Source organism: Cyprinodon tularosa, unplaced genomic scaffold, assembly GCF_016077235.1.
Source record: "Cyprinodon tularosa strain WSP-4 unplaced genomic scaffold, ASM1607723v1 ctg8, whole genome shotgun sequence".
In the NCBI taxonomy this organism is placed as follows: Eukaryota; Metazoa; Chordata; class Actinopteri; order Cyprinodontiformes; family Cyprinodontidae; genus Cyprinodon; species Cyprinodon tularosa.
This window is the reverse complement of record NW_024039562.1, coordinates 3,334,781-3,348,977: the sequence shown is the minus strand read 5'-3', so window position 1 is coordinate 3,348,977 and position 14,197 is coordinate 3,334,781. Positions and strand designations below refer to the sequence as shown.

Below are 14,197 nucleotides of genomic sequence, written 5' to 3'. Positions count from 1 at the left end.
TCTTTTTCTGTGAATTTCTGATCCATTGCCACCATCTGGATTCCTGTAGTTCCACAGTAATGCCAGCAGGTGGCCCCATATCTATTCATGTCTGTGCATGGTGCCTGATGCTGAAACCCTATTCAAAACATAAAAATTACTAAAAATCAATAGAACTAATATAAACTTGTGCACATTGTGTTTGGTCTTTTAGGCAAATAACATTACTATGCCCTTTTCTTAAACAGTATCTGAAGAAAGAGAAAAAATATATAATAGTCACAAATGCAAGTATAAAGCCTTTAGAGGAAAGTACAGCTGGAGGCCAAAAATAAATACACAAAGGATGACCATAGTGACTCACTGCTGACATGCACATATATCAGCAAGAACTGCCGTAGACGGCCAAAAAAAAAAAAACATGATAAGCATTACTGTCATTCTAAAGACATACCTGCTTCTTTTGCACACTTCTAGTAGGTCATTGAAAAGGGACAAAATAACTGTAGCAACATACTTTAACCAAATTAAAAATAGATATGGCTGGTACATTTGAATCCTGCCTAATGATGAACTTGATTAACACTGGTGGTCTATTAATAGAACAGTTGAATATGCAGAGATGAAGCTGTCTTTTTCCTCATTTTGACCCAGATCAGAAAGCTATCAAGCTGTATGACAGGAACATTTAATTACCAATGCATCAAAGCAATGCATTCTCATCAGGATCCTCTCCACCCTGCTGATCAACTACAACTATCAGAAAAATAGAATATTTACTGTTCTCCAAAAACTCTTCCTACCCAGCCTCTTTGCATATTATTTATTACATTAGCACTGATGGTTTCACAAACATTACATTATTTTCTATTAAACTTGAAGGTGTTTATGAGTGTGTGAGTGTGCACTCCATCTAGAACAAGCGACCTGAGTAAGAACCCCAAGCAGTTGGCTCCAGCTACAGTAAGGGCGTTGGTCTACATGTATAATGGAATGAATATTCAACAGTCTAATTCGCAAGGCAGAGGCATCAAAGAAACACAAACTGTTTGGGTGAAGATTTAAAGAACGCATAAAGCTAAAGCATATGCAAAACAGTACTTCACTCATATTATGCACAGGAAAAAAAAAAAAAAAACATTGACAGAAAACTTGTGATGTGTTGAAAAAACTGGATTTTAACCAGAATCATCTGATTTGTAGCTTCGTCCAGTAGACTGCTAATCATTCAGATATCTGACATTTTTTCTGATAGGTGAACAAACCATAAATAACCAATGACATTAAATTGGTAAAGGTTTCATTTTCAGCAGCAGAACAGAATTTAAAATGAACTGGGCTGAAGCTCAAAGAAGTAAAAAACTATTTGAAAGAAAACATTTTTCAGAAGAGCAAAACTTGGAGCAATTAAGGTGTGACGGAGAACAGGAAGGTTTTATCCTTAAAAGCTTTTCAGCAGGATTTGGAAATGTGCTCAACCTTTTGCATATTTCAAATAAGGCTTGATATTCTATGAAGAAAACATATGGAGCCTGCTGATGTATAAATAATAACTGCTAGTATAAGAGGTTTAAGATAGGGTAGAGGCGTAGTCAGCTCATGAGTATTTTTTTAAACCACTGCTCTCACAATCATGTTGTCATCTTTGCTCTTGATATAAATGATTAAAGACCATTCAGAGCAGAAATACTAGAAAATATTGAAACGCTTCAGTTCAATCTTTTTTAATCATATTTCTTGCAGAAGAATCAGAATACGTTCAAATTAGTATCAGCAGGTCAAAGATTTACCAAAACCTAGTATTCAAAGTCTTATCACTGAATCTCTACAGATTTTTTTTTTTACTTAATTTATTTAACTTCCATAAAATGGACAACAGAAGAACAAAAAACAGCCAAACCTTACTAAACTCCTATTTGTAGCTTATTCGTTCGATCAGACTAATTTATATATGTTGGGAAGGGAAGCAGAGGTCTCATATAGTCCTGCATTTATCTGGCTATTCACACACAAGCTGAGTCTTCAACCCCTTACATTAAACAGTTCTGACACAAATCCAGTTATTTGGTAAGGTGAGTATAAATCTAATTTTAGACAACAGCTTTTCTTCTGCTCTGAGAGGTCACCACTGGCGGCTGATGAGGCGCCTGAGAGATCATTCGGGAAACCTGTGAGGATTCAACTGGGTTACGCTGCTTCAGCCCCCCCTCCATCCCCGAACATCACCCTGTTACCATGGAGACCAGCTCCACTGTCTAGGACTGGACACAGATGAGAGGGAGAGAAATGAAGAAGTGGGGGGTGAGAAAACTAAAGCAAGGCACTCTTTGAGACCGACAGAGAGAAGGTTACGAATGTAGAGGTCAAAGTAAGGAAATAAAAGGAGGTGAAACACGCGTCTCAAGAAGAGTAGCCGATGTGTGTTTAAGAAACCTCCAGTATGGTATTGAATCCTGGACAAATTGCTTCCGAGAGATTTCTTTACATTGAAAAAATATATATATGTGCAACATAAAAATATTAAAGTGCTGTGGAAAAATAAAGAATTTCCCCTTTTACATTTTATAACTATACAACTACAAAAAAAATAGATTTTATTGCAGTTTTATGTGACAAAGAGAAAGAAGTATATAACTGAACTAGGAGGATAAATATATTTCAAAATGGTTCACAAAAAAAAAAAAAAAAATTTAAGCTGTAAAAAACATTTTTATGCAGCTCCTTGACTCTAATGAGAAGGGAATAAAAACCAGTCCTACAGATGGTCTACAGGTGCTGGTCATAAAATTAGAATATCATGAAAAAGTTGATTGATTTCAGTAATTCCATTTAAAAAGTGAAACTTGTATATTATATTCATACATTACATACAAACTCATATATTTCAGATGTTTATTTTGTTTAATTTTGATGATTACAAATAACAACAAATGAAAATCTCAAATTCATCATATCAGAAAATTAGAATATTGTGAAAAGGTTCAAACTTGATGGCCCCTGGTGCCACACTCTAATCAGCTAATTAACTCAAACCACCTGCAAAAGCCTTTAAATGGTCTTTCAGTCTAGTTCTATAGGCTACACAATCATGGGGAAGACTGCTGACTTGACAGTTGTCCAAAAGACGACCATCGACACCTTGCACAAGGAGGGCAAGACACAAAAGGTCATCGCTAAAGAGGCTGGCTGTTCACAGAGCTCAGTGTCCAAGCACATTAATAGAGAGGCGAAGGGAAGGAAAAGATGTGGTCGAAAAAAGTGTACAAGCAAGAGAGATAACCGCACCCTGGAGAGGATTGTGAAACAAAACCCCTTCAAAAATGTGGGGGAGATTCACAAAGAGTGGACTGCAGCTGGAGTGAGTGCTTCAAGAACCACCACACACAGACGTATGAAAGACATGGGTTTCTGCTGTCGCATTCCTTGTGTCAAGCCACTCTTGAACCACAGACAGCGTCAGAAGCGTCTTGCCTGGGCTAAAGAGAAACAGGACTGGACTGCTGGTGAGTGGTCCAAAGTCATGTTCTCTGATGAAAGTAAATTTTGCATTTCCTTTGGAAATCAAGGTCCCAGAGTCTGGAGGAAAAGAAGAGAGGCACTTCATCCACGTTGCTTGAAGTCCAGTGTAAAGTTTCCACAGTCAGTGATGGTTTGGGGTGCCATGTCATCTGCTGGTGTTGGTCCATTGTGTTTTCTGAGGTCCAGGGTCAACGCAGCCACATACCAGGAAGTTTTAGAGCACTTCATGCTTCCTGCAGCTGACCAACTTTTTGGAGATGCAGATTTCATTTTCCAACAGGACTTGGCACCTGCACACAGTGCCAAAGCTACCAGTACCTGGTTGAAGGACCATGGTATCCCTGTTCTTAATTGGCCAGCAAACTCTCCTGACCTTAACCCCATAGAAAATCTATGGGGTATTGTGAAGAAGAAGATGCAATACACCAGACCCAACAATTCAGAAGAGCTAAAAGCCACTATTAGAGCAACCTGGGCTATCATAACACCTGAGCAGTGCCACAGACTGATCGACTCCATGCCACGCTGCATTGCTGCAGTAATACAGGCCAAAGGAGGCCCAACTAAATACTGAGTGCTGTACATGCTCATACTTTTCATGTTCATACTTTTCAGTTGGCCAACATTTCTATAAATCCTTTGTTTTTATTGGTCTTCAGTAATATTCTAATTTTCTGATATGATGAATTTGAGATTTTCATTTGTTGTCATTTGTAATCATCAAAATTAAACAAAATAAACATCTGAAATATATGAGTTTGTATGTAATGTATGAATATAATATACAAGTTTCACTTTTTAAATGGAATTACTGAAATCAATCTACTTTTTCATGATATTCTAATTTTATGACCAGCACCTGTATAGGGGGCAGGTATCAAGTAGCCCTAATGTGTATTTTTTTTTTATCTTAGCAGCTCAGTTTAGGCATCATGCATTTATGACCAAGCACTATCATAAAACTGTGCACAAGATAATAAAGTTGGACAAAAAAAAAAAATCCTTCAAGCTTGAACATCTCATAAAGTCATGTGTGTTTATTCAAAAAAAAAAACAAGAGTTTCTCAGTTGGTAGCTCTGAGGGACAAACAAAGCTCAGGTGAAGAGAACAAATGCTCTATTAAAAAGGTGCATTTTAAAGATCTGGTCTTTGTGGAAGCGAGGCCTGGAGATGGCCATTGCTAAACAACTTCACAGCAATCCCTGATCAAAGCTTGCAGCAAATCATCTACAGAACATAGTCAACAAAAGCTGGTAGGAGGTCCTCTGACCAAATTAGGTTAAAATGAACCTTTTCAGCATAAAGGCAAATATAAATACAAACCCTTGGCAAACCTATGTTTTCCACTATTAATAATTATTTTAAGTCATGGATCCTTTTTTTCTATCAAACAATTACTGGACTGATTTACATTGATCCATTTAATTAATTTCAAATTAGAATAATTTAAGTTGGCAGCAGCCATGTATTAATGTGAAGGAGCATGATTACTTTTCAAGACATAGTTGGGTGGCGTAAAAAACACGCTTGGGTTAAAATATGTGATGCTACAGAATGGTCTGATAAAATTGAATTATCTGAATTAAATAAGATATAAGTGCAAAAAAATGCAAAATAATCTTATTTAATAAACAGAGACCTTAGTTCAAACTTACATGTATTGTATGTAACTAAAACAACCCTTTGTTAATGTTGCAGGTGACTTTTAATGGTCAACGAGTCTGCTTAATTCAATCACTGAAATTTAGTCTTAAAAAAACAATCAGTAATGGTATTGATTGATATTTCACTCATAGTTGGATGTCCTGATTGAGATAAAGATAAAAATATATTTGCAATCATAAAGCAGAACCCCTAACATGCTCTGTGATATTTCCATGGTGGATCCTATAACTAAAGAAGCCATGCCTCACTATTCAGACATTTGATTCAGGAGAATTTGTTTTTTTTTTTTAATCAAGCAAATAACAAGGATTGACTCAAAATACATAGACATCCCACTCTGACACAAAACAGATCAGACCAGTGGCATTTAGTCAGGGTACTGATATTGTGCATGGTGCATTGGCTGAATGCTAACCCTCTATAGAAATAGTGAAATACATTGACAGGTAAACACCTAAAACCAGTGTGATATTGAAGGTAATTTATGATCAATTTTCCCAAGCAAGTAAACTAGAACAGGAAATGAACTGTATTTAAGTCACAGTCAATATTGATGCTTATTCTGGTGACCAATAATATGTAATGAAAAGGATCAAAAGTAAAAGGTATTTGTTTGTCTGATATGATGTAATCTAATATCAGGAAGTAAAGACGTGAAAGGATAATGACTAACAGCTACAGCTGATAAGAGCAGGGTAAGGCCAAGCACTGAAAGGGGAACACATCAACATATTCCAAAACTCAGTACAAATCAGAGCCTCAAATCAGTGGAGGCTTGCTAGAATGTTTCCAAATTTCACTAAGACCCTACCGGTAATCAAGTAATGATGACAAACTCTGCTCAACAAGGTGTGCGCTCACAGCAGCACACTACCTGCAAAAAAGCTATCAATGGGTTGGTGCAGAGCAAACACATAGGAATGACATCACCTCCAGTGTGAAAGCAAGAGCCCAAGCTTCATTGTCCCCCAGGCTGCTGATGCTTTTCTCTGAAACTCAGTTGTTTGGTCATGCATGGGTGTGACTGTGAGCTTCTTTGTCTTTCTTTACAAAGATGTCAAGACAATGTAGTGCAGTAGTTGTCAGGTAGAAAACGGTGGCTATCTTTCAGATCTGTTGTCCAACATGAATTTAAGTGCAAAAAAAACTATATATATGAGCAGTAAAGGTTCTCAGAAATGTCCCTAAATTATAACCTAGAAAAATGAACTGATAGCACAAAAGAGTTAGGATTACAGCTCAGTGACGAGGATATTAAAACCAGCAAGGACAGAAAAAGCCTAAGGGACAAGGTGATGTCCAGCTTCTCCTATTCACACTTCTTAATGTCCTCCTGCAGTGTCGCAGCTCTCATACAAATATAGTCAAACATCTCAAAGAAATCTCTGCAATCCAAGACTGCTAAAACTGTGTGTCATTATTGGACCAATTAGATATGAGCTATATATTACATCATATATTACATCAGATTTTAGAAACTTTAGATACCTCCTGTACTGCCTGTGATTTTATGTCGTCCACACAGCCAGACAGACATGTGTTTTCTTCAGTCAATATATGAAAATCAGAGCTATTTCGTTGTGCATGGAAAACTGTAAACATTATGTTATCTGCCGTGCAAAGACCGTCTTTGCTGCTGCCTGTCTATGTAATACTATCGGTTTTATGCAGGAAGAGCTGTCTTTAAACTTAATGATGATAAAAGAAAAGTGAAGCAGAAGAACAGCCTTTTCTGCAAGTAGCTATTCTCTGCATATATCTATTTAGAACCACATTAAAACTGCACCAGTATTATCCTAGAGCTTCCGCAAGCCTCACCAGATTAAAACCTTTTTATTAGGATAAATATATTTGTTTACTGAAGACTTTAGTTGCATATGTTTGTCATTGTTCACTGCAGCTTTTTTTTTTTTTTTTTTTTTTTTATTAAACACTTTCGGCTTTAACTCAATTATGATTACCAGATTTATTTCTATTACCTGAATAACATAAGCATGAGAAATGTTAACTTTTTTCAGTGTCAGCCTCCATTAAAGTTCCCCGATACTGATGAAATTGCCTTTTAAACTGTAGGAATATAAAAAATTTTGGCTAACTTTCTCAAGTATAACCCATCATGAAACAAGAACAACGGAGTCAGGATTTTATGCCACCTTGCGTACATCCACGTTTTCATCTTTATCAATGTTTTTAGATAGCACTCCCAAAACATAGATTTTTTAGTCCTATGGACAATTTATTACCAATTTGGCGGTAGGCTTAAATTAATTGTCAGTTCAAAATATCCCGTTCTGATGTCATAGGATCTGTTTTAGTATTTCACATAATGTTTTAACACAATAATGACATATATTTCATAAAGTAAACCAAATCCCACCTGCAGTAAAACACACAACATGCTGATGCTGCAACTGTATTTCCAATGTGACCTCATGCTTGCAAGCTTTTACCCTTATTCATTGCATGCAACACTGCTAATTATGCCCAATTATTTCCATTTCAGCTCTATCAGACAATTAGACATGTCTTCAAAAATTAAGACCTTTTTTTTCCAAACTGGTTTTTAAACCTGTAATTAGGCATTTTATGTTGCTTTGGGAGTAATGGCCTATTGGCTGCCCAGAGGCTTTTCAGTCCCTTAACCCCTTGAACCCTACGGACCCACCGGCGGGTCCAGCTGCTACATGACCTCGTAATTTTACCAAACCCCCAGTATTGATGTAAAAAACATATTTGGCACAGTTTGGTGACATTTATGGATAAATGTGCCAAACTGGCCCCTCCGCCTAAGAAATTTCTCACTAATACCATTCTAAAATAAATATGATTCATCTGATTGAGTCCAAATTTGGTATATTTTTACACAACATTTAGATTCGAAAGTCTGTACTACTTTTTTGTGCTATAAATAACATTTTGGTAGTGTTTTGCAATGTTTATTTCAAAGAAAATTTTGGCGAGGTTCAAAAAATGCAAAATATTTTGTATTTTGTCCCTAATATTTCAGGCAGGGTCAAAGCTACAATGGTGCTGACACCAGAAAACCATTCTATGACATCTTACCTTTACAGACGTACCAAAAGTTTCTTCTTAAATCTAATAGCTTTGAGGCTATACGTTATTTACTTTTGTGTGTTTTTGTCAGGCAGAAATTTATTTATACCCCCTTAGGGTGTAAGAGGTTAAGGACCTGAATAATGATAATCTAAGAAATTTCAGGCAGCATCTCATCCTTTTGAGGTACACAGCCCAGTATCTTTCTGATATTTTGGCTGATCATTAGAATGTATTTTTTAGGACAGTACCCAAAGACACCATATGTTTGAAATGTTGCTTAAACAAAACTAACTCAGTTATTGTGAAATAATCAATTACATGCTTAAAAAGCCATGACATCATCAGGGTTTTCCTAAGAAATATAGAGGCATAGTAACCTTAGTTTATGTTAATGAGAGGAAAACAAGCTTTAATAGCTCAGAATGCTATGAAGTCGAGTTCACACCGAATGCATTTTGGGCATCGAAAGTACGAAATTTGGACTTTTAAACCTGGGTCAAAATGTGATCAAGGCGTTTTGATGCTTCGACGCTCTGGATGCTCGGCACTCTGGTTGCTTATCTGTTCTGTTCTGTAGCTACAAACTAGAGATACTACAGCTTGGCTTTATCTACTTTATGAGTTGGAAAAATTGTTTTACACGTTTCTAAGCGAGAAAGTCCACCTTAAAACCTCATTTGTGCAGTCAGTTCATCAGGATTATAATTCTACTAAAATATGCAGTTCTTGTTCAGAGCGCCAGACCGCCAGCATACCACCGGGAGGCAGCGCTGGAAATCCCCGCTGAAAGCTCTCACCTGTGGCCGCTGCTGTTCCTAGCGGCTGGAAGAAAATATAAAGAGTTTTTAAGGTTTGTGGTAAAAACTACAAGTACCAGAATATATAATAATAATAATAAGAGCTCACTCTCTTCCTTGTAGCCCACATATTCCATTATTCCAGCTTTTATTTATTTATTTATTTTTTAACCTTTGGAGTTTAACGCCTTGATATTTATTTATGTTTATATGCAGACAGCACTGCAGAAGCCATAACAGTTTGCATGTAGTGTTTATCTCCCACAAACACTCCTAGATCAGCTTTTCCGATTAGTTGTTGCTCCAAAAGCTGGTTGAAGCAGCAATAGTTCAATTTTCTGAACTCTGGTGCTGTACGCTCCAATAACCGAAGCTCTGACACTTGGACGCACCGCTGGACCTCTCGACACCGTCCCCCACAGACTTTGCATGTAAATCGAACCCCTTGACCCCCAAAAAGCGTTTGGCAAAAACACAGCTATAGGAATGAAATAAAGGAAACCCCAACAAATGCTTTTAATCTTCACAGGTTTGTTATTTTATCAGTCATCCACAGCATGGTAGCTCCAGAAATTTAATTTTTTCAAAACAGTGAAGCCGACTTGTCTTGAAATTTTAACAGGAATGCCAGATTACAGTATATAGATACAAACAATAGGAGATTGACGTTGAGCAGGAAGATAAGGGGGTTGTGGAAATTTGTCCTGAGGAAGTGAACAAGGTCACCTATCCAACCCCTTTCTTTTCCCGATAATTCCCCATCTTCTCGTTAGGAGAAAACAAGTTGCAGACGGGCCCAGAAGGACATTATTACCACAGACAAACCCTGCTTCAGTCTTTCAGGCAGAAAAATAGCCAGGAGGTTTATATTCAGTTTGTTTGCACAGATGATACTAGAATATTTTCCCTCTTGCATTAGCTCCTGCTGTTACATCCTAATCTGTAACACGGTTTCCTTTGGCACTAAGGCTGTATTTACAACACAATATATTACAAATACTAATAAATGAGTGATTTTTGGGTTGCTTTGTTGCAAATTTATAGGAGAAGCCAGAGCAGAACACAACATCCGAGCAAATTAATAATACATCCAAGTTATTAACCACACCACCAAATATCTGTAATTGATATAGCTACGGCATAGTTCCTGCAGTAGAAAAGGTAGAAGCAGACCTTGTGCACAACAGTGATGTTAAAAACAACCATATTTTCCATAAATTCACCTAATGTTTCTGTTAAATGTACAAAAAATTCAACTGCTGGGTGGCTATAATTTAAATTTCATCTGAAACACAAAATGCTGTTTCCAGATTTCCAGGTGTGGATAATAAGCAAAGGTATTTCTGATATGATAAGAAAACTTAAAAAGGTCTGCGTTGTTATTATTCCTTTTCACCCCCCAGATTCAGACCCCTAACAACAAGAAAAGACATGTTTGCTTACAGTTCAACTAAAAGCTTGCACAAAGCTTAGGTCAATGTGAGATTTGTTATTTATATGGACTAAAGCAGTGCGAGATAAAGAAAGCATCTTGATTAACACTGAACACAATATCAGGATAATGCTTCACGGACTGGTTTCAAAAATAAATAAACTGCACACTCTTTAATATTTACATTTTGTTTTCATTACAGCACTAGTTTACATTATCTTACAAAATGATAATATCCTAACTTGCATAAAAAAGGAAGAAATTACAGCTGTTCTTAAAGGCTTATGATGAAAGATAGATAATGTAACAATTTATTGTCTGAACCACAAAGGTCAGAACAAAAGCTTAAGAAGATGAATTTCCAGGTAACCCCAAATTAAAACTGGGTCAGCCTCTGCTTCGCTCCAGAGTGAGCTCTACAGTTGTAATCCTGATTACATTTAATTTCAATTTATTTCAATAGCACCAGGTGACAAAAGTTGTCATCTCAATGCTATTTAAAACAGACATCAAATAAAACAATATGAAGTTAATTCAATCCAAGCATATAGACAGAGTAAGATCCTGTTATATGCATTTCAAATCTACTCTGGTCTAAACACGGTACTTCAAATAACACTAATTAAAAGCCAAGCTGGTTTAGAAATATCAGAGGAAAAGCAAAAAGAGGGCTGAAAGCACTAGGTCTGCCAAAAAATTTCAGATTTTTATTTGAAGAAAAAAGATTAACCAAGTGGTTTTTTTATTTTTGCTTAAACTCTATCATATTACTCTGTTATCTTTGTCTATAAAATAAAATCTCAATCCACTGCATTTAAGCAGGGGGTTATAAAATAGGTCAAAGGGTAATAAATACATTAACAAGTTACTTTTCTAGGTCTTTCAGGCTGCCTCTGGTTATTAAACACATTTTATGTCTGGTTTTAGAAAACAAAAATCATATTAGATTTTATATCAAATACTACTCTCCTTGGTAAAGTAAGTCTGACAGTAGATTAAAGGATTTCTTAATATCTAAAAGAAAAATCAGAAATAAGTTCAGCCTACTAACGTATGCATCAGTGCTTCCAGCACTATTGCATTAGTATATTAATGAGCAGGTAGGGTGTGGCAAGGCAATGAATGGATCAAAATAGAAACGTATTGCTTTGAATACTACAGACTGAGGTCGACCATCGGAATATTAGGCTCTCAAAAACCAATGACGCCATTTCTCATTACAACCTATCGCCTCTCTTTATCCACAGGAGCACTGAGGGACAACTGTAAAACACTCATTAACAGCCCAGTCAGAAATGCTCTGCAAACAGAAATAATTACACATCTGTGCATAGTTAACGCACATCCCTGGGAGAGATTTAGAAACAATCTCATAGGCAGTTAATGGTTATAAAGAGCTTGCATAAACTCAGAAGATGGACCACTCAGATACCACGTGCAACAAACCTCTAAGGAGTGAGGGGGGGGAAATAAAATTAAAAAAAGAAAGCCCATATTTTACAGAAATGTCTCAGGAGATGCTTTTAGTCGAATATGTTTCTTATACTTACACATTTTTTTTTGTAGATATAGTTGCATTTTGTTAGTCATGTCTGCTGTTAAACCCTCAGCAAGCAGCGGTAGCTCACCTTCGCTACCTAACATTAAAAGTTTCATGATAAGGCTGAGAGTAAGAAAAACCCAGAATTCTATATGAAAATAAATGTTTTAAAAAGGATTAAAAGAAACTGATTGCAAAAAAAAGAAATAAGCAGAAAAGCAACATGGAGATATTAGCAGACGGTTGGATAAAGCTTACCTTGGAGTATTGTCTACGAAGACTGAAGCGCTGCACCATCCTCCCTGACTGACAGACCCAAAGCTGGAATCCCTGTCCTACTCCCCTCTACTGATACCCCTCCAAAGTACACACTGCCTCCTGCAACACACTCCCCATTCACACACACGTGCTACAAGCACAGATGCTACCATCTTCTCTAAAGAGCCATGGGTCCACACCGCACCTCCTCACTATGCAAACACAAAATGAGCAGAGGAGAGAAAAGAAAAAAAGGATGAAGGAGCTAGAGATAAATTGGTTAACTGGGTTTCCTCCTTACTTGTAATAATGGTGAAGTGAGATGTGTCACACTCGCCCACTCACACAGACACTCTCACATGGCCACCAATTTACAAATGATTTTCAGTAAACAAGGATGAAAATGTGATCTTACACTCACACATGCGCACACTCGTCTCAACACAGGCTGAACTAGACCCTCACACAGCTACAGCTCAGCTCTCACTCATCTAGGACGAGGTAAGGTGGCCTCCTGCTTCCTGTCAATGTGCTACAGGGTGGGGTGGAGAGAAGGATGAGGTGGAGGAGGTGCCGGTAGAGGGAATGAAAGGGAGAAGGGGGAGATGGGAGAGGAGGAGGGACCAGCTGACTGCTTGTAATAGCTCTCTCCAGGGATTGAGGGAGGGAGCGGCAGGGACGGTGAAGGGAAAAGAGGAAAAGAGTGAGGTCAAAGGAAGCACAGCAGGGGAAACAAATAAAAGGAAGGAAAGAAAGAAGAAAAGACAGAAAGAAACGGATCAATGGCTGAATATTCCTGATAAACAAATACAATTCTTGAACCTCCAACCTTGCTGCCAACAGCCGGATGTCACATTTCCAAGGTCAACTACGCTGTTACTATGGAAACAATAAGTAGGGTATGCATCATGTTGCTAGTTTAAGGGTAGACACAGCGACAGCTTGTGGTTACCCTGGTGACACCGATTTGTTGCTATGCTAAGGCAGGGCTGTGATATTAGCTGGAAATGAGGGTGAGTTCTGATCACCCCTAACCGACCGCTGAAGCTCATGCCCGCTCACCTTTGAAGTGAGGTCACTCACACAAGACAAGCATAGCACATACAGTGACGCTGTTAGTGAAAGCACATCTATAAACCTGCATTAAAAGAAAATCATTTTATTTTAATACAGTTCAATAATTTTATTAAAGGCAGCGTGTGCTCTTATTGCAAATACCGGCTCCACATAAGCCAAATGTGTGACTCTACAGGGCTGGTTAGTTGAGATGACAGAGACCTCTAGTGGCAAACAGCACAAACTAAAATAGTCTTGAATACAAGTAAAAAGTAAAAACTAAAGCAAAGTAAATCAAATTCTTTTTAAAAATATGTTAAGAAGTCCAGCAAAAACAATGCAAAATTCAGATTCTAAGAATATTACAAACAAATTATACCAGTATAGTACCTACACCATCATGGAAAGACAGTTTTACAGCAGAAACTACTCTCAACAAGGAGATAGAATGCTATATCTAAGAATGTTAAAGGAAAACTGAGTGGAAGAAAATAATAATAATGAAAAAAGTATAACAAGAAACAGGCCTAACCACAAGAACAAGAGTTTAGTGGATAGTCATGAATGTATTCAGGATAAGCAGAGACTGAAACTGTTCCATTCTTTGTCTTAAGCTACAATATTAACTGAAGTGTGTTAATTGGACAAAGGGAAAAAAGGAAAGCCCTGCCGCTGAGTGGTCCTATTATTAGAGGGAATTTTAGACATCATTTAGAAATCAAGGTCCTAGAGACTGCAGATTGCAAATTTAGGTCAGTGGAGGTGTCTGTTGTCAAGCTAAAGAATAAACTAAAACAAAAAAACACCATATAAATAGTTAAATCCACCTGGAGTGAAACTGACTCTTCATCTTAATAGGTTGCAAGATTCATATTAAACCCTAAACAAATAGA

The 14,197-nt window shown here is 37.2% G+C and overlaps 1 protein-coding gene across 5 annotated transcripts in view; it reads right to left on the bottom strand.

Annotated features, from left to right (window-relative positions):
• Nucleotides 1-14,197, bottom strand: part of tmcc1a (transmembrane and coiled-coil domain family 1a) — a 60,908-nt gene that overhangs the window by 24,925 nt on the left and 21,786 nt on the right. Inside the window, exon 1 of one of the 5 annotated variants that reach the window (XM_038271425.1) lies at nt 12,249-12,782. The exons of the other annotated variants lie outside the window; for them this stretch is intronic. Within the exon in view, the coding sequence (XP_038127353.1) occupies nt 12,249-12,287 (39 nt within the window). The 5' untranslated portion in view covers nt 12,288-12,782. Of the gene's footprint in view, nt 1-12,248; nt 12,783-14,197 lie in introns of those variants that run through there. 5 annotated transcript variants of the gene reach the window in all.